This window comes from Rhagoletis pomonella, unplaced genomic scaffold, assembly GCF_013731165.1.
Source record: "Rhagoletis pomonella isolate Grant_MI unplaced genomic scaffold, Rhpom_1.0 Rhpom_scaffold_00001, whole genome shotgun sequence".
NCBI lineage: Eukaryota > Metazoa > Arthropoda > Insecta > Diptera > Tephritidae > Rhagoletis > Rhagoletis pomonella.
This window is the reverse complement of record NW_023458555.1, coordinates 113,055,339-113,076,281: the sequence shown is the minus strand read 5'-3', so window position 1 is coordinate 113,076,281 and position 20,943 is coordinate 113,055,339. Positions and strand designations below refer to the sequence as shown.

General features: G+C 34.4%; 1 protein-coding gene across 2 annotated transcripts in view; it reads right to left on the bottom strand.

Annotated features, from left to right (window-relative positions):
- Window positions 1-13,438, bottom strand: part of LOC118749865 — a 71,766-nt gene extending 58,328 nt beyond the window's left edge. For both annotated transcript variants that reach the window (XM_036484650.1, XM_036484646.1), the window contains exons 1-2: window positions 13,167-13,438; window positions 12,845-13,101 (exon numbers count right to left, since the gene is read on the bottom strand). In XM_036484650.1, the coding sequence (XP_036340543.1) occupies window positions 12,845-13,101; window positions 13,167-13,247 (338 nt within the window). In that variant the 5' untranslated portion in view covers window positions 13,248-13,438. The remainder of the gene's footprint in view (window positions 1-12,844; window positions 13,102-13,166) is intronic.
- Between the last annotated feature and the right edge of the window lie 7,505 nt (window positions 13,439-20,943).

Genomic DNA, 20,943 nt, shown 5'->3' with positions numbered 1-20,943 from the left:
CAAGGTTACCCAGGTCCACGTTTTGGTCTATATCTCGAGACCCTAGTTATTTTTTTTTAATTTTCTTTACTACAAACCTCACGGAGCCCGAGCCCTTTCCAACGAATGCAAAACCGTGGAAATCGGTTCGGCGGTTCTTGAGTTATAAGATTACTAAGGAAATGTAACTTCTTTTTATATATATAGATGGCGTGTCGTCCATTTCCGCTGTAGCATGGCATATATTTAGGCGCAATATTTAACTTCTTCTGGCGGGGCGACATCTGGAGTATAGAATTTGCTTCAAATAGCTTTGCTACACTACCGCCGCTGCGCGCCGGCAGCTTTAACAATTTTATAGTGGTTTTACGTTCTTTGGCAAATAACGCTCTGTTAGCCATAAATCTTATTATTTTTTGACCGCCTTTGAATCAAGACCCCTGGACCATATGGGGAATTCATTTATATTTTGAATTGCATTGTCATCGTGATGGAGCTATGCTGAAAATTTCAAGTCTCTAACTTATCGGGAAGTCAGTTTAAAATCGATTGGAATTTTCCGCGATTTGCGCGGGATGACCAAGTTAAATAAAAGCTTATAAAAATGGTTCGGTTCGGTTCAAAATGAAAATCCACCAAAGCATTTTTCAAATTTTGTAATACACAACCCGTACAGTACAACCGCAAAAATTGTTTGTTTGATTGTAACTCCGTGAGTTTTAATTTCGTCCATATAAAGAATGCTTATTTTTTTTTATATAGAAGAAAATGCTAACAATACCAGTTAAATAAAAAATTTCTAAAACTCGGAACTTTTTTGTTTGGATTAAAAAGTTTGAATCTTTGATACAATTTTGTTGAAATTTGTAGGATTTTTCTAATTTTCGTACATAGTTTGAAATTTGAATTTATATGCTTGTTGTTATATAACGGGCTATACTTTTATAAAAAATTAATGAACATTAAACCAACAAAAGAAAAATAGTCAAAGGTCGCACTAATATTATTTATTTTGACCATAGGTATACTTGTATATTTATATGAAGTTAAGGCCAAGTGTAAGCTCTAGCCTGCCGAAAATTAGGTTTTCAACATTCAACCAAGATTTTGAGATTTGATTAATAATAATTTAATAATAATTAATTAATTTAATTGAATAATTTAATAAAGATTTTGCTGTTTTAATCTACCTTAATAAGTTCATTAAAATTTTTCAAATTTAACTTTGACCGCGTTGATTTTAAATATTTTTTTGTTTTCTTCAATAGAAAAAAACTCCAGCATACATACATTGTATGGAAGAAAATCCGTGAAAAATTGCTTAAAACTTAAAAATTTTTCCTAGAAATGCTTATTAAACAGTTTTCAATTTAGGTTAAACTGTGTAGAATATATATTAATAATTTTTGGAGTGGTTTGCAACCCTGCAATTCACACATGTATTTATATGTATGTACTTAAATCCTCCAAAAAATATTGAATTAATTTGTTGAATAATTTTTGATAATTCTTAAAGCTCACCAGTGATGGAAAATCAAAATTTAAAATTGTGTAAATTTTTTCCTAAAAAACGTGCTGAAATGCATGTCAATGTGCCAATACATATATTAAAAGTAGTCCATAAGGTACCATTACCTTTATAAGATATAGTTGGAGTATTTACTGCATATAAATATATAAGAAAAACAGAAATCTCACGGAGAACCTTTCTTAAATGCATTCTTTCTTTATGTGAGAGTACGCTTAATAGAAATATCCTTTTTTATATACCCTTTAATTTATGCATACCCGATATTTAAAAAAAAAATATTTAATTAAATACAAGTACCCCACATTTCTATCTTAATTGAAGTAAATTAAAAAATAATTAAAAGTATTTGACTGTTTTAACGAATTATCACAAAAACTATTGGGAAAATATAATTTTACAAAACAAAACGTAACAGGAAGTGCATTCATACATATCGACAATTGAGTGGAAGATAGATCTATCTTGGCAGTCAGTTCGAAAACGCCCCATCCCAGAAAACTTTTCAAGAGCACCCTATTTAAGAATTCGATTCAAAAACGCCCTATCTCACCATATTTTCAATATTTTATATTTTTGAGATAGGGCGTTATTGAACCAAATTCTGAGATAGGGAGTTAAATTTTTCTGAGATAGGGCATTTTTCAATCTAATTTTAAAATAGGGCGCTCTTCAACCATATTCTGATTTTTCAACTCTTGTACTGATTTTATTTATTTCTTTAATCAGTACGCTAATGTCCTGATTTTTCAAAATTTGTACTGATTTGTTCTGAATTTTAAATTCTTTAGGATTTTCTTAAGGTTTTTACATAAGGTGGGAACTTCCTTAAACTACTCTGTAAAAATTAGGAAGAAAATAATTTAATTATAGTTTACATGTTTCAGATAATGTTTGATATGTCCAAGAAAATAATACAACAAAAAGAGCAATCGTTTTATGGGCATATCGCCGCGTCGTTACACTCCAGTTACGGGAATATGATGGAGCTTAAATTATTTAAAAAGAAGGCTGACGTTTTTTTGTCGAGCGTTGTTAGTTATCCCGAAAATAACTTTCAGTTTAATAAGAACAAATTTAAATATTCGAATAGCCTTTGCCTATAACTTACAATTCTTGTTTCACAATTTACTGACATTTTAAACGAGTTTTGCATACAAGACATAGAGTTAGATACTCTTTTCAGCGAATTTCGAGTCTTTCAAAAAGTTGTTGCGTAGTTGAAAAAGTTAATTTAAGCCATGAGAAAATATAGATGAAGTCCTTAAATAGTGGAACTTTTCCACAGTGTGAAATAATATGTAATTTTGTTCTTTTTAACCGACTTCCAAAAAAGGAGGAGGTTATCAGTTCGTCGGAATATTTTTTTTCTTTTTTTTTTGTATGTTACCGCATAATTTTGGACTACGTCAACCAATTTCGATAATTCATCGGAAGGTAGTGTCTCAGAGGTGGTCCCATACTAATCTGGTTTAGATCCGATCATTGGTTCATGAAATATATACATATATGTATATATATTTTTATATGAGTATTTAAGTAGACTTTATTTTTTGCTTAACAATTTCTTGTTTTTAATACCACACTCAAACGAAGCAACTGAGAGAATAAAGTTTGCTTCCTGGTGCAAAGAGAGAAACCGGCTTCCAATTAAAATGAACTTCAAATTAAAAGTAATTTTAAAATGAAATGTATGGAATTCTTTTACTATTTAAACACTGAAGATGGAAATGATCTCATTAATGCTATTCAAAAATGTCATAAATATAAAATAATTTATTGACTTCTGTGTACAATGATGTGTACGCTAGGGTGGTCCAAAACCAGTAAAGTCGGAATTGTAATGCTTTCACCCCCTAGGATTGTACTATATCGAAAAAAGTATGCCCCTATTTTTTTATTTTGAAATCCAAAAGTATTTAGAGGTCGCTCAAGTGCTCAAAGTTTTCCCTGTATTTTTATATGGGGAAAAAACACTTTTCGTAGAAATGATATAGAATTCTTGAAAATCAATATTTTGCGATCGGAAAGCTATGGTTCTCTTCAGGAGACTTTCAATAACAATGCGCAATCGTGTATTTAACTACTTTTTAATACAAACTATTTTTTATTGGTCCCCCCATTGCATTTTTCGGGGTTTTTGTGGGTTATTGACGGACCTATAAATTATAGTTGCGATGAAAAATGGTTAAATAGACAATTGGGTATTATTATTGGGAATCTCCTACTGAGAAACAGAGCTTTCTGGTAGAAAAATAGTGGTTTTTAAGAATTCTATACCATTTCTACGAAAAGTAGTTTTTTCCCCATATAAATATACATGGAAAACTTTGAGCGCCTTGAACGATCATTAAATATTTTTTGATTTCAAAATATAAAAACAGGGGTATACTTTTTTTCGGTATAGAACAATCATAGGGGGTGAGAGCATAAAAATTCAGACTTTGCTTTTTCTCATACATTTTTGGATCACCCTAGTGTACACACATGTTAAAATGAATGACAGTCTTATTTTTTATGAACTATATTTTATTGGTATACCAAAATGTTGTTAAAAACAAGTACTCTGGAGTTTTTAAGTATTGTCGGTTACATTCATAATTTTGCTTTGAATAAAAATGTACTGAAAAGTGCTAATTTTTTTCAGCAAGGAAATGTCTAACGTATTGATTTCGCGCATAAAACATCTGGCAACCCTTTTTCGAACTGGCTGCCGAGATAGGTCGGTCTTCCTCTCAGGTGTCGATATGTATGTATACACTTTCTGTTACGTTTTGTTTTGTAAAGTTATATTTTCCCAATAGTTTTTGTGGTAATTCGTTAAAACAGTGAAATACCTTACTCAGGTGTCGATATGTACAACACTGTTCACGAAACTTGCAGCGCAACATTTTGACAAGTTTTGAGAATTCAATAACCCTTTATGTAATTTGAGTTCTTTTTTTTTATAAAAATATAGTCAATTCAACAACAAAAATCATAAAAAACGAATTTCAAACTTTCTAAAAAAAGAACTAAAATTGAAAACTTTGTTGTCAGAATCTTTAGAAAACTTCCGCGTATGCATTCTTATAGTCCACTCAATTTTAGTATAATAAGGTGGCTAAGAATTTGCATTGATTTTTAATATTTTAAAATTTTTTTTGAATTTCCTTTATGTAACTTATGTACAAAAAATTTGAGTAAATATGCTTTATGTGCACCTTCAACGAAAAAAATTCTCAAAATCACCGCGTATTTTGAGCCACTTCATACTTGCACTTTATTGTACTAAAATTTGATGGACTGTAAAACTACATACCCGAAAGTACTTATGTAGTTTTCAAAAATATTACGAAATGTAAAAATGCAAGCAACAGTCTCTTTTACTCCTAAAGTATTTGCAGATTAAAATGTCCAGCAACCCTGGATCAAATGTAGGGGGGCCAAAGTAAATATACTTGTTTCTTAAAACATTTCCATGTTATATTAAATAATTTTTACGCTAATATCAAACGTCTCGGATTTTCAGAAAAACTTTTCGATTATTTCCTCCTGGATCATCTCGAGGTTTTCGGTAACGATTCTTCTATGGACACACATGAGGCATAGTCCAGAAGGCCTTCATTCTCCTGTTATGCTTCTCAGCCAGGTTTTTACTCACGAAGTGTATTAAACGATTGCCCCACAGTCGCTGTTGTGCATGGAAAAGCGCTCAAAATGGAAATACACTTATTAATCGCTGGTAGACATTCGTTTTGTTCTTTAAATACATCTACAATGGGCGCGTTCATAAGACGTAGCTGTTTAGCTACGAAACTGCTGGCAACTGTTGAACCCAAGAATTTCGTCTTATATGAACATGCTGCCAAATGAACAGCTGATAAATGTAAATAAATGAAATTGCAACAAATACCGAAAAAATCCATAGGGGTAAGATCGTCGAAGGGGTCGTCGTAGGGGAAAACGTCGAATATTTTAACGTGGACAAAATCTACGACGAGCAGTTGCACACTAATCATTGACCTTGAAATACGCTTCGATTGCGAACGCATGTTCTTTACCCGTCCACTGAGACATCGTTATTAAATAACCCGCACGATGACGAAGCTTACGCTATCCCTACTCCGCCGATACGCTCAGCGGTTAGGGAGAAACTGTAAATCTAAAACCTTAATTCTGCCACCGGACACCCTTTATCAAACATCTTATAAACATATGTATATTCGTAGTAGTATTATTATAAAATATTTTAGTTACTTTATCACATCAGTTATATAAAATAGAATAAATTTGTTTGCAACTGGCACCTAACAAAGCGGCGTTAAATTTTATATAAGCGGCGTAAATCTTTTCGAACAGCTGTTTAGGCTAAAAGTTTTCTGCTGGAAAAAATGGCGGAAAGCTGCCAACGGTCGAGCTGAGCGGAACTACTCAACTGTGCGTTTCTTAGATAAATAGCTAACGGTTGGGTAACAGCTATTTCTTATGAACGCACCCAATTTCAACATCAAGATCATAGATTTGTTCAAAATGTTTCGCGTTCTTTTGTACATCTTCACTGCCGGAGCTGGAGTATTTTTATTGGAGAAGTCTAGATGTAAAGAGACGTTAGTGAATCCAGATTCGGTATAGAAATAGACAGATTCGGTGGTAGAGAAATTTCTACTCCTAGATCGGCGGCAATCATACGAGGTTTCATAATTAACTCCGTAGTGACTCCTTCTGCATTCCTGCGGTCGTTCTTAACCATTTCCAAAATATTTTCAATATGCTGACCAACGAAAACGTTGAAGCAGATTTCCTGCCTTTGCACAGTGGTCGAAAATCCCAAATAATGCACCAAAACTACTGAACGTATATTAAAGTTGTTGAAATATACAGACCTGAAAGTTTTCGGGGTCGCTGAATTCGAAAATGATGTTCCTTTTTCGAAATTCAAAATGGTGGCCACAAAATGGCGGCCAACTGTCATGAAAAAATCGTGTTTCGAGTCGAAATCAACTGATACATACGTTTCGAGGTCGCTGAACTCGAAATTGATGTCTATTTTTCAAAAATCAAAATGGCGGCTACAAAATGGCGGCCAACTCTCATAAAAACATCGTGTTTCGAGTCGAAATCAACTGATACATATATTTTCGAGGTCGCCGAATTCAGCGACCCCGAAAACTTTCAGGTCTGTATATTTCAACAACTTTAATATACGTTCAGTAGTTTTGGGGCGTTATTTGGGATTTTCGACCACTGTGCGCCGGCCGAGCTCGGGAAACGGCACGCGCGTGCGTCACACAAAAATCGTTCTAAAAGGCAAATCCGCAAGAATCAGCAGCTGATTTTAACGCTATTTTATTCTAGACACTTTTCCGATTCCGAAACACTAATGCTCTAAGCTCAACTCGGTTCAACTCATAAACTAATTTTTTATTGAATATTGACATTTTTATGACACAAAAGAGAAGAAGAACGCTTTCGTTTGGACGTCGCTGACAGGTGCCAATATCAAAATTATCATTCCAAGTTAGTATATAAATACTCCACTTACCATCGCGATGAAAATCCATCGGGCCCGAAAAAGATGTACTCCTCTTATAAACAAAAACTTTCGAGTGCACGCGCGAGGCAATACTGCAGCGTCACGCGCATTCGGCTAAATGTTCAACTTTGAGCGGCTACCTGCTCGAAACTAATGCACGGAAACATCTGTCCTTTAAAATATCTCTACAGTAACGCACTCTAAACACGGTAAAGTGAAATTTATTCCGATCGGTAACAAAAAAATTTCGAGGTTTTGGTGCGTTATTTGGGATTTTCGACCACTGTGCTTTGGCGCGAAAATCGGCGCGGCCTTAAAAAATTTCATTATTAAGGTTTTTTTTTTCTTAAATCTAGGCAAAATTTAACATTAAATTGTAAACCACTTAATTTAAAATTTTTTATTTCAGTTTCTGTAAAATTTTCTTTAGTAAGAAATATTTCGGCGTTTTTTCCACAAAAAATATCTAAAATTGGTATATGATTATTTAAATCTAAAGTATATATTAAATGAGATTTAATATTTGCTGTAGAGATGAAATTGCGGCGAATTTGTTTAAACAAAAATGTTAAGCGCATATGCGCAATGTGGATGCGAGCTTCTTCTGCTTGCATTTCTATGTTTATATAATTTACCAGTTTAAGCACATACGATAAAAATAATTGTGGATCCGAAAAAAAAAATATTTTAGTTGCATTGAGTTTTGCAAAAATAGTGCCGAAAATCAAAAGATTGTGCTTAACTCATTTTCCATCAGTGAAGTACAGTATATTCCGATTTGAAATTTACGCCTCATATGTAGTATGTAAGAAAAGTGTGCATTAAAAATAACTAAATGGTAAGTAACTCAAATAGCGTAACTCTGCTTCTCAAAATTTTCGGCTTATCGCCTATAGTTTTTGAAACATTTTATTTTAAAACCATTTTAAGTATATATTGAATTCTATAAATAATTTCGTATAATTTTATATCTTAGCAAAAGGTGTGCTTTCCGAATAAATTAGATTTTAAAGAAAAAATATTCTACGATTTTGAGCGTAATTTTAATTCTAACGAGATCTTGATTGAAGGCACATTTGGAAAATAGGTCAAACAATCTAAATTCTTTTGTAACTACTAGTCCTTTTAACGTTACATACACTTGTAAAATGCGCAAAGGTTCTTATAATTTCTTCTACCCAATTGTCCCAAGTTTTGCGAGATTGGCTAAAACTTCGAGATAGCGGTACTTGAAACTTTGATTTTTTTTTTAAATTTCCTCAGTTTTGAAGTTAGTAAAATCACCGAAATATGTTCAGCTTACATATAGCTCCCATACAACAGATTACTCAGATACGGGGTTTTGCGTTAGATAATAAATTATTAACGAAACAAAGCATACGTTTCATATGTGTTTGGTTATGTAATAAGTACTTGGGTGCACACAATATTTATTGTTTTTCCATTCTCTACATAGATATCAAGGATATCTGGTTTGCCGACACAGGAACACGCAACATCTGAGAAGCAATCCGCATATAAATCTAAACCATACTTTTCCAAAGTTCGACCTGGAGCATTATTGATTGTGATTCCGAATGTCAATCGAATTGGAAATTGCAATCTTTTAAATTAAAATGGTGTATCACTAGGAATCATGGGAACTCTTCACCTTTAAAAGGTCACCTTAAAATCTTTACTTACACTACTTTCTTCATCAATTTAATAAATGCGAGTCGCGTGCCGTTGCCAAAGTTTTGGCTGATTAATATTCCGCAAAATGATAATTGTCACACCTATTTTCAATTTCAGTGTGTGCGGTCTCCCTGGAAGATCAATCGAGTTAAAAAGTTCGGTTGGATCGTCTTTTTCCACAATGGTATTTATCCACGTATATACTATTTCCTCACGTTGAATGCTGGATTGAATAACATTAGTGGTATTCACCAAAGTAAGCAAGTGGTCTGGCAGTCTGGTAAAAGAGCAGATCCGTTCAAGCAATGACTGTTGTCAATACCACTATTATTTAGTTGATAGACATCCTAATTCTTCGCAGCAAGAATAGCCCGTTCACTGGGCCAATCGTGATTTCTATAATTAATTTTCTTCTTTTAATCGAGAAACTACAGACAATGTTTGCGTAAAATCTCTTGCGAGCAATATCAATGCATTCCCGAATGGTTGAACGTTTCCACGCAAATCTCGCAACAATCGATCAAGAACCTCAAGCGATTTTTTATGTGCCATGGTGCACTCATCCCAAACAATGAGTTTAAATTTTTGTAATACATTTTCCATACCGTATGCTCTGGAAATATTGCACGTGGGAGTTTCGATGTTTTATATGTTCAATGGCAGCTCAAGAGCTGAATTGGCAATGCTTCCACCTGGTAACAATGCCGCAGCGATTCCAGACGAAGCGATAGCTAAGGTAATGTAATTTTTTGATCGATCCGTTGCCAGAATCCATCTGATAAGGAATATTTTCCTAGTTCCTCCTGGCGCATCCAAGAAGATGGTCCTCCAACTCCGTCATTTATCATTTGCATATTCTTCTTTTACTTTGGCTTTGTAACCGCCTAAGCCATTTTGGCCAGTCATTCCTCTCTGTGCCAACTTGGCCTCTCCATTCCATTGGTAATAGGTAGCCCCTATTCCTCTGCTAACACCAGTGGACTACGAGTTGATTTCATTCACACCTGGAACTTCGGGTTCTATTGGAACGACAATGTCTAAGCCAGCGGAGCCGCTGCATTTTCATTCCCTGCATTATGTACATTTCGTTGTAAATCTCACACAACTCATTGTTACATCGTTACATCGGTAATCCCCGTCGCTCACGCGTAGAAGCCTGTGAAACTTCCGTAAGATCTTTCTCTCGAACACTCCAAGAGCCGTCTCATCGGATGTTGTCATTGTCTAAGATTCTGCGCCATAACAGCTCGGGCATGGTGAGTGACTTATAGAGTGCGGTTTTTGTACGTCGAGAAAAGACTTTACTCCCGAATTGCCTACTCAGTCCAAAGTTGCACTTGTTGGCAAGAGTGATTCTGCGTGGGTTTTCCATGCTGATATTTTTATCGGTGATAATGCTGGTTCCCTAGTAAACGAAATTCTCCACTTTCCCGAAATTATTACTGTCAACAGTGACGTGGGTTCGAAGGCGCGAATGCGCTGACTTTTTTTTTATGACAGGAGATACTTCGTCTTGTCCTCGTTTACCAGCTTGGAAAAGGCAGAAGACACTTCGCGATTTTTGTTACCGCTGATGTCGATGTCATAGGCACACGCCAGATATTACACGCCCTTGTAAAAAAATGTTCCTGCATGGTTCAGTTCTGCAGCTCTTATGATCTTAACATTTGCATCATGCGATCGTAATTTGGGAATCCTTGATCGGGAAAAGGAGTTCATAATAGTAATGATAATCATAATGTTTACGAATAAAAGTTAACTGATTTACAATGCTAGGGCATGATGTCAACAATTTTAAGTTTTCATTAAGTATTTTTTAAACAGCTTTCAAACCAAAGTTATTTGTTTTCGTTACTCTTTTATAATTTTTTATTTGTTTCAGTAGTTTTTAGCCGACTTCAAAACAAAGGAGAAGGTTATATACATTTTTTTTTATGTATGTTACCGCATAACTTTGGACCAGGTCAACCGATTTCGAAGTGATCCCATACTAATTTGGTTTAGATCCGATCACTGGATCATGAAAAAATTAACGGTACCATTAAATTTGTATGTGAGAATTGGAGTCGGTGTGTTTTTTGCTTAAAAATTACTTGTTTATTAATTTTTTACATTAAGTATTTTGTGTGCCAACTCCTCGTTGATAATATGAGCACTTCGTTTGATAAGATGATGTAAATTCTATATTTATTTAAACTATTCGGATTTTGGATAAGTGGAAAGATTTAAAAAATTCCCTAGTAAAGCTTTCCCAAACAATTTTCGTTTGGAACCAGTTATGTAATATTTCATTTAATTTCAATATTTTCGGTCTTTACTTTTAGATAAGTGATAATCCTATTAAAAATATTTCCAAATCAAGATTTTTCAAATACCTTTCGTTTGGCACCAATATTGTACCTCAAACATGTTTTCGATTGTAAGTCTTCTTTGCAAATTTCATTTATTTAATCAAACCAAGACGGTCCACCTTAATGCTTAATAATATCCATATGTACACATGTACACATGTATTTATTAGAAACTGTCAGACATTGTCCCCGCCAAATTAATTATCTTTTAACTTCCCCTCCAAACAGTTTTACTGCTTTGAGGTTGAACTCAATTCTATTGAAAAGAGCGCGGGCACTTATTTTCCCGTGTTCAATTAGGAACGACCGTCAGCCACCACCCATCGTCCGTATCCGCTTAAAATTTGTACATATCCCTACATAAATGATAATAAATCAACATATTTCACAAAGGACTAATTTTTCGTTGGTTTATTTTATCGCTTTATATTGAAAATACATTGGTGCAACATACTAAGCTTTCGAGTTCAAATTTACAAAAAGGTGGCAACTCTCAAACATATTTCCAACAGTTATCTATCTTAAACATCCTTAATATAATACCTATATTTTAATGAGTCATTTATTTTATCAATTATGCAAATTGAGTTAAATTTTCAAACAGGTGGCAAGCCTCCTCAAACATATTTTATACTGTAGGTCTTTTAAAAACTCTTTAGTTTGATATCCACATTGCAATATTTCATTTTTTTAATCAATTTGACTGAGTTAAAATTTTCAAATAGGTGGAAACCCTCATCAAAAGTATTTCCAAAAGTCTTCTTTCTTAAACCTCTTTAATTTGATACCTAATTAAATTAAATTGAGTTAAATTTTCAAAACAGGTGGCAACCCTCCTTAAACATATTTTCAGCTGTAAGCCTTCTTAAAAATTTAAAGTTTGATACCCAAATTCCGTATTTCATTTATTTTATCAAAATAACTAAGTTTAAATTTTCAAATATGTGGCAATTTTACTCAAAAAATTTTCCAGCAGTTATCTTTTTTAACCCTCTTAAATTTAATATCTATATTGTGATATACATTTAGTTTATAAATTAAATTACGCTAAATTTTTTAACAGGTGGCAACCTTCTTAAAACTCTTTAGTTTGATACCCACATAGCAATATTTCGTTTAATTTATCAGTTTAACTGAGTTAAAATTTAGAATTGGTGGCAACCCTTCTCACAAATGTTTCCAACGATATTTTTCTTAAACCTATTTAATTTGATACCCATATTGTAATATTTCATTTATTTTATCGATGTACTTTAGTTAAATTTTCAAACAGGTGGCAACCCTCTTCAAACATATTTTCGACTGTAAGCCTTCTTCAAACTCTTTAGTTTGGCACCCACATGGCAATATTTCATTTATTTTATCAATTTGACTGAGTTAAAATTTTCAAATAGGTGGCAACCCTCCTCAAAGATATTTCCAGCAGTTATATTTCTTAAGCCTCTTTAATTTGATACCCATATTGTTATTATTCACTTATTTTATACATACAATTGGGTTTAAAAATTTTCAAATAGGTGGCGACCCTCCAATTTTTTGCGGTTCTGGTATTATACCGAACAATATAAAAAAACTATCAAATTCTTTGTTCAAATTTACAACTTGCACAGGTTAATATGAACCTATTCTATTTGAGCGATCTAAATGTTTATTCCTTTGAAGCATTTGATAAAAATGAATAACACTAATATTTATTTAAGAGATTACGAATAAAATCATATAGGCACCATAGGAGTGTACCTGTTTTCTAGATTTTCTTATATATAGATTTATCATATTATGGTATTTTGTACTTACGCATCGTGTGAATTTGCGTCCATACTCATAAATTCAGGGTCCACTCTATTCCTCCCAAATATTTTCAACATATTTTCGAACCAATTGTCAGATGTTATATCCATAGACTCTAGACGCTTTGCTGCAGTTGTAATATTCGTGAAACCTCTCCAAAGTTCTGATTGAATTCGCAGTGATGAAAGTTTAACTAAAGCAGCTCCTTTAAGTGATGGTGCTCGCTTCAAGTAAGCTTTAAGTGACTTAAAAATAAGATCTGTCTATAATAAGAAATTGCAGTTAAAAATAAAACAAATTGCGTTCACTCATATGTAGATTTTCTTACCCTTTTTTTAATTTTTTCCAGATCGTTCTTTGAATGATGAGCAATAAAAAGTACTGATGTTATATCAGGTAGCGCCCACATTGTAGCCCGCGTGCATACCGTTGGATTTGGATAGTCTTGTGGTAATATTGCAAGCGTAAACAGTACAATAATTGAGTTGTGAGCGACGCGTGATGAATATTTTGCAAATAGTTCTTCAAGAGCTTTTAGATAATCTGGGCTTCGGACAACAATAGGCTTGCTCCAATTTTTCGGCACCAAAGTAGTCCAATTAAGCTAAGATAATAAATTTTATCATGAAGCAACAACATATATATCAATTAGACGGCAAAACAAATTTAGACTTTTTAGATTTTTTCTACAACAGTACAAACATGATCATGGCCATGATTCAATAATACAAGGTTGGATAAATATTGACTTTTGTGTCAATCGCCTGCCTTGTAAGGTTGCATTTGAGAAGGAAAGAGAAGCGGGTAACAATTGTATCCCCTTTTGTGAAAAGGTAGTAAGTAAGTAAGTAAGTAAAGTAAGTAGTCGGGAAATGTTTAGTTATTTGCAAGTCGTTTTGGGGTAGGGGGCGGTGGCGTGGCCCCCTAAACCCCCCATTCGAAAGGGGACAGCCCCCACTTTACGAAAAGTCGCACCCCCCTTCGGGGCCTCCCACAGACCCCTAGGGAACCGTTTGACAATGGGTGAAAACAGCATTTAACGAGGGAAATTGAGCAGTTTGAAGTGGAATATAACCCAACTAACAGAATCTGTGGGGTTTTTAAAAAAAAAGAAATTATCCCAAGGTGGTTATCAGGCGAAAGAAGGGGGGCTGAACACCTTTCGCAGAGAACACCTTTCAGCGTAGGCGGCCTTCGGCCGCACTTAGGGATTATAACCCTCACAAAGTAGAGTTCTCTTTCTGTTTTGCGAAGAAAAGGAGCTGAACACCTTTTGCAGAGAACACCTTTGTGCATATCTTATCTTCTTTTGTCTCTCATTCTTTTGCATATTTTGGGGTTTGACAGCTGAACTCCTCCATTTAATTTGCATATGCAACCAAAGACAGACGCATGATTTTGAAGGTGTTTTTATTTAATAAATTGTGATTAATTGGTTAATATTAAAGTCATAAAGAAAGTTATAACTCATCGAGAAAAGTGCAAAGTGAAGGAGAATATAAAAATATATTTGTGAAGTGGCTGCTTTAAGGAGAATAGGAGTGATAAATGTACGCTAATTTCCGAATTTTACAAAAAAGGGCATATTTCTAACCCGGCACCCTGAAATTGTGCATATGGAAACTGTGCATAAAAAATAATGCATATGAAAAAACCGAAATAATGCATATATGCACAGTTTCGGTTGAAAACCGAAATAATGCATATGAAAAAAACCGAAATAATGCATATATGCACAGTTTCGGTTGAAAACCGCAATAATGCATATTAGGAAAACCAAAATTATGCATATGCACTCTTTCGTTTGAAAACCGAAATAATGCATATGAAAAAAACCGAAATAATGCACATATGCACAGTTTCGGTTAAAAACCGAAATAATGCATATGAAAAACCCGAAATAATGCATACATGCACACTTTCGTTTGAAAACCGAAATAACGCATATGAGAAAATACCGAAATTATGCATATGCATACTTTCGTTTTAAAAGCGAAATAATGCATATGAAAAAAACGAAGTAATGCATACATGCACAGTTTCGACTCAAAACCGAAGTAATGCATATGACAAAAACCGAAATAGTGCATACATGAAAACGAACTTCTTTCTGAGTAGGCGGCCTTCGGCCGCGCTTAGGGATTATAACCCTTACTAACTAGAATTCTCCTTTCTGTGTTGCAGGAAAAGAGGGCCGGAAGTATTTTTGCGCAGAACTTCTTGCTGCGTAGGCGGTCTTCGGCCGCGCTTAGGGATTATAACCCTTACTAAGTAGAACTCTCCTTTCTGTGTTGCCGGAAAAGAAGGGCGGAAGTATTTTTGGGCAGAACTTCTTTCTGCGTAGGCGGCCTTCGGCCGCGCTTAGGGATTATAACCCTTACTAAGTAGAATTCTCCTTTCTGTGTTGCCGGAAAAGAAGGGCGGAAGTATTTTTGCGCAGAACTTCTCTCTGCGTAGGCGGCCTTCGGCCGCGCTTAGGGATTATAACCCTTACTAAGTAGAATTCTCTTTTCTGTGTTGCCGGAAAAGGGGGCCGGAAGTACTTTTGCGCAGAACTTCTTTCTGCGTAGGCGGCCTTCGGGCGCGTAGGGATTATAACCCTTACTAAGTAGAATTATCCTTTCTGTGTTGCCGGAAAAGGGGGCCGGAAGTATTTTTGCGCAGAACTTCTTTCTGCGTAGGCGGCCTTCGGCCGCCCTTATTGATTATAACCCTTACTAAGTAGAATTTTCCTTTCTGTGTTGCCGGAAAAGAAGGGCGGAAGTATTTTTGCGCAGAACTTCTCTCTGCGTAAGCGGCCTTCGGCCGCGCTTAGGGATTATAACCCTTACTAAGTAGAATTCTCTTTTCTGTGTTGCCGGAAAAGGGGGCCGGAAGTGCTTTTGCGCAGAACTTCTTTCTGCGTAGGCGGCCTTCGGCCGCGCTTAGGGATTATAACCCTTACTAAGTAGAATTCTCCTTTCTGTATTGCCGGAAAAGAAGGGCGGACGTATTTTTGCGCAGAACTTTTCTCTGCGTAGTCGGCTTTCAGCCGCGGTTAGGGATTAAAACCCTTACTAAGTAGAAGTAGATAATTCATATTAGAAAAAACGAAATTATCCATATGCACACTTTCGTTAGAAAACCGAAAATGCATATCACAAAAACCGAAATAATGCATGCATGCACAATTTCAGTTCAAAACCAAAATAATGCATATGGCAAAAACCGAAATAAAGCATACATGCACAGTTTCGGATGAAAACCGAAATAATGCATATGTGAAAGACGAAGGTGTGCATACATGCACAGTTTCGGTTGAAAACCTAAATAATGCATATAACAAAAACCGAAATAATGCATGCATGCACAGTTTCGGTTGAAAACCGAAATAATGCATATGAAAAACCCTAAGCAATGCATACATGCACAGTTTCGGTTGAAAACCGAAATAATGCATATGAGAAAATACCGAAATTATGCATATGCATACTTTCGTTTTAAAAGCGAAATAATGCATATGAAAAAAACGAAGTAATGCATACATGCACAGTTTCAGTTTAAAACCGAAATAATGCATATGGTAAAAACCGAAATAAAGCATACATGCACAGTTTCGGTTGAAACCGAAATAATGGTGACAGGTAATAAGGTCAATGGAAATAAGGTCAATTGACTTTATTTCCCACCCTGGTGCGAAATAAAGTCAATTGACATTATTACCTTTTCAAAAGCGAAATAAAGTCAACAAAAATTTGGAAATAAAGTCATTGACGCTATTTCCTCATTCAAATGCAAATAGCGTCAATAATGCTTAAAGTATGTCGATTCATAGAAAAAAATGATGTTCTTACAATAAACATTGCCCCGTAAGTGTTGTTTTTTAATAGATGAAAAAGGCTTTTGCCAAATCCTCAGTGTTGTGATATTAATCCACACACAATCATGAACTACCCCCAATTGATTATATTAAAAAAAGAATATAAATTACGAATATGTAAAAACACGATGCGAAAAACTAAACGCCTGCGTACAGCTGGAATACGAGAAATATTTGAAGAAAGAGTGGAGAAATGATCCATAACATGCAAAACATTTTTCGTTTCTACAAAAATAAAGCGAACACTATTAAATTGAAGAAACAGTACATGTCCAAAAACCCCGGAGGAGCACTAAAAGAATTCTGTGTTTTAAATTAGCATATTTTGAACGAATTCGGAATGTCTAAGGTGGAAAAGAACCCAACCTTTCTATAAGGAAACAATTCTAGAAAAAGAACTTTCTTACACTGTATTTATGCTAAGGAGAACGACGAACTATTTATTAGATGGCACATTCAACCAGCCAATGTGCCAAAATGCGGGTATAAACAATTATTGATTATTTAATATCGGAACCGAGATCATATAAGTTAATGGATTGGTTTTCACACACTTTTGAAACACAAATTATATGCTTTTTTACTGCAGACAAGTTGTTGGCTCAAAACACAGCAAAAATCTTCCAATCAGGGCTGCCAACTCTCCTTAGTTTTGAGGTGCCATATTGAGGATAAAAAAGTGCCAAAATGTGCCAAATAGAAAAATAAAAGTGCCAAAAAAGGTGTAATTCCTTTTAATCATTCACATTAGCAATAAAATAAAGCCTCATTTTCAAAACAAAAGTGCAATGATAAAATAAGATAAACCAGTTGAATAGCCTTTATAAATTAGAAAATTTTATTTGAGAAAAAGAAGTGCACGCAAAGGATTTCACAAAAATGTATTGAAATGTTATTTTTTTACAAAATTGCCATTTTGGCATTTTGTGCCAAATTGAAAAATTAAGTGCCATTTGAAATAAAATAGGAACAAATGGCACGGTTTGAGCCAAGTTGGCATCCCTGCTTCCAATAACTTACAAATATAAAAATTTGAAATATCGAGGGCTTGAATTCATTAATACCCTCTATCTGCAATTTGCACAAAAACTATTTTCTGATTTTAGAAACCATCTGGGACTTATTACCTGTCGTTATATAAGGTAGCATTATTATCACTGATGACAGTTAAAGCTTAGGTGGATTTTTATATCAGAATCTCATCTTTGTGAAAAGTGTGCAGATAGGGGGTATTATTGAATATAAGCCCTCGATGTTTAAAATATATACAAATTTTATTTCAACGTATACAAAAAATTAATCTACCTGCGCTACAGCACGTCGGGAGACGAGGAGGGGGGGGGCCGGGGGGCCCGCGGCGTGACGCCTGGTGCGCGCCGGTCGCGCGGGGTACGCGGGGTACGCGGGGCGCCGCGAAGCTAAGCAAATTTAATGTTTGAAAGAGAAATAATGTCAATTGATTTTCTTTCGTTTTTAAAATGGTAATAATGTCAATTGACTTTATTTCGCACCAAGGTGGGAAATAAAGTCAATTGACCTTATTTCCGTCGATCTTATTACCTGTCACCGAAATAATGTCTAAATGCACAGTTTCCATATGGGCAATTTCGGTGCCCCTTCTTACCCAATATGTAAATAAATTAGTCACCAAAAATTACAAAAGTGGGTATTAAAATAATGTTTAGACCCTTGGCTAAAAGAGTGTGCAAATTTTTTTTGGATCGGGTCGCCCCTTTGGACGCAATACCTCGAAATATTTCTGTAACGTACTAAACAGTACCCAAGTAGTCTGGTAGTGCTGAAATGCGTTTTTGTATACAAATTGAATTAAATATATAAAGAAGATTCCACTGATCTACCCAATAGACAATGAATTAACTTTTTATGGCCACGTAGATAATAAAAATTAAATAAATGGATATTCACATAAAATTCTTGCCAAAGAACAATCTTTGAAATCTTTGAAGAAATGTTCCCAAATATTCAAAATAAACCATGGTTTCATTGAAATTCCAGTATATATTAAACAAAATTAATGGAATTCAAACAAATCCTTTATTCAAAGGGACTATATGAAGAATTATACAAATAGTAAAGATGCAATTGATTTAATGCATATATATATATATGCTGATAGCATGGTGCTGGATGAAATTTAAACTAATAAGGAAACTGTTTGTGGGTTTTTAATTGTTGAATTTCACAAAACAAACTTATTTAAATATAATATATAGTGTTTTATTAGGAATATGCTGCGAATAAACAACCAATTTATCAGCTGTTCATGCATGGGCGTAGCCAGGTAGGGGCAGGGGGGTGCTCGAGCCCCTAACTTTCAAATTTTCCTTATATACATATAAAATAGTACCCTGAAATGCCAGCTTAATAGGGTCGAGCTCACTCCCACTTATGATTACATATGTATATCTCGGGAACCGCTCCACCAATTTCTCCCAAACTTGGGACAGTGGTTGGTTTTGATAAAACATACCAAACGGCTGAATATGTTTAAAATTCGACAATCACCATGCCCACATCCCACATACAGGGGAATTTAGAGTAATACGAAAGTTTCGATAAATCAGTAAATACTAAAGCTAATTTATTCAAAATTGACGTTTGCAATAAAACTTTACCAAAAAATACGATGATAATAAAATTTGGGAAAGTGGGGGTGACCGCGTCCATTTATGACCACATATATGTATCTCGGTAACCGTTCGATCAATTTGTACCAAACTCTGTACGATTATTGTGCTTGCTACATAAATTATTGAAATCTGCCAAAATTACGCCCACTTTTCTGTAACGGTAAATTTCAGAAATGCTTGAACTTTTGAAATTTCGAAATTTCAGGCCGCTAATTTTACCAAAAATTGATACTAACAACAATCCCTTGAAAAGAAGTAACATTATTACTGAATTTTGGAAAATGCGCGTGATGTCGCCCACATATCTGATTATATCTAACTGAGCGTTCTATCGAATATGTTTGAAATAGACTTAAAACAAGCCCCTGTTTACCACGTAGCAGTAGTTTTCGGAAAGGTGAAAAAACTATATTGAATACTTGCATCAAGTTATAAGTAACGGAAATTAGGCTTATTTACATAGCCTAACGCAACGAAGAAAGAATACCTTTAGAGCTTTGTAGTAGTACATAAAAACAGTTGTCTGAATTGTTTGAGTGCTGCACATACCGTGACAAGGGGCACAAGCCCCTTTAATTGCAGCATGTGCCACTCGTGACATCACTCGCTCTTGCACATTCAGACCAATGTGCCAAAGGCAACAGCGGCTCGCACGCCGCCGGGACCTCCCAATAACACCGCATCATCCTCTCAACATGCACAAGCAAAGCGCAGCTTTAATAACACTGTGAGACAAATGGTAGGGGTCAGTGATCGGGAAGGGTTCAAACTACCGGGGAAAGTTATATCGGTAAAAAAGAAGTTATACGTGTCCCGGCGTTTTGCTCAAACAAATTTAAAAAAAATAGAAATTACAATTCCTTTAATCTGTTCATATAACGTTTTTCTATACAATCAACAGTTTTGCCGGTAAAAATAAATGTATGAAGAAAAAAAATATTTTTTGCCTAAAATATTAAATTTTTTTTTATTTTTTAAATTCATAAAAAATCCAAAACGGAAAAAAGGCAAGTCGTATTACTTTCACGCCTTTAAGCAAAATGAGACATAGATCATGAAAATCGATGGACGCGTTTCGCTTTTATTCACAATTAAGTGAAGGTATCTCATTTTGACAAGAATATTGATTTTATGTTTCAATTTGGATAATATTTATTATATATTATTTATTTTAACACGTAAAAGTAAAAATTATTACAGGTAATTATTAGGTTATTACATAGATACATAGGTTATAAAAATCGATGAACGCAAAACATATTTTCGTTAGTTTGCGCTCTTTACTTTCTTGCTTTTACTTTACTTGCTTTACTTTTATGAATTAAAAAATAATAAAATAAAAAATAATAGGCAAAAATAATTTTTTTTCTTCATACATTTATTTTTACTGGCAAAACTGTTGAGTATATAGAAAAACGTTATATGAACAGATTAAAGGAATTGTAATTTTTAATTTTTTTAAATTTGTTTGAGCCAAATCGGACTAGTGGTTCTCGAGTTATGTCAAAAAAAAGACCACCAAAGGTGACAATTTCCCCTATATGATAGTTACTAACTTCAAATCGATATATCTCGATTCCTAGACGTGACCCAGC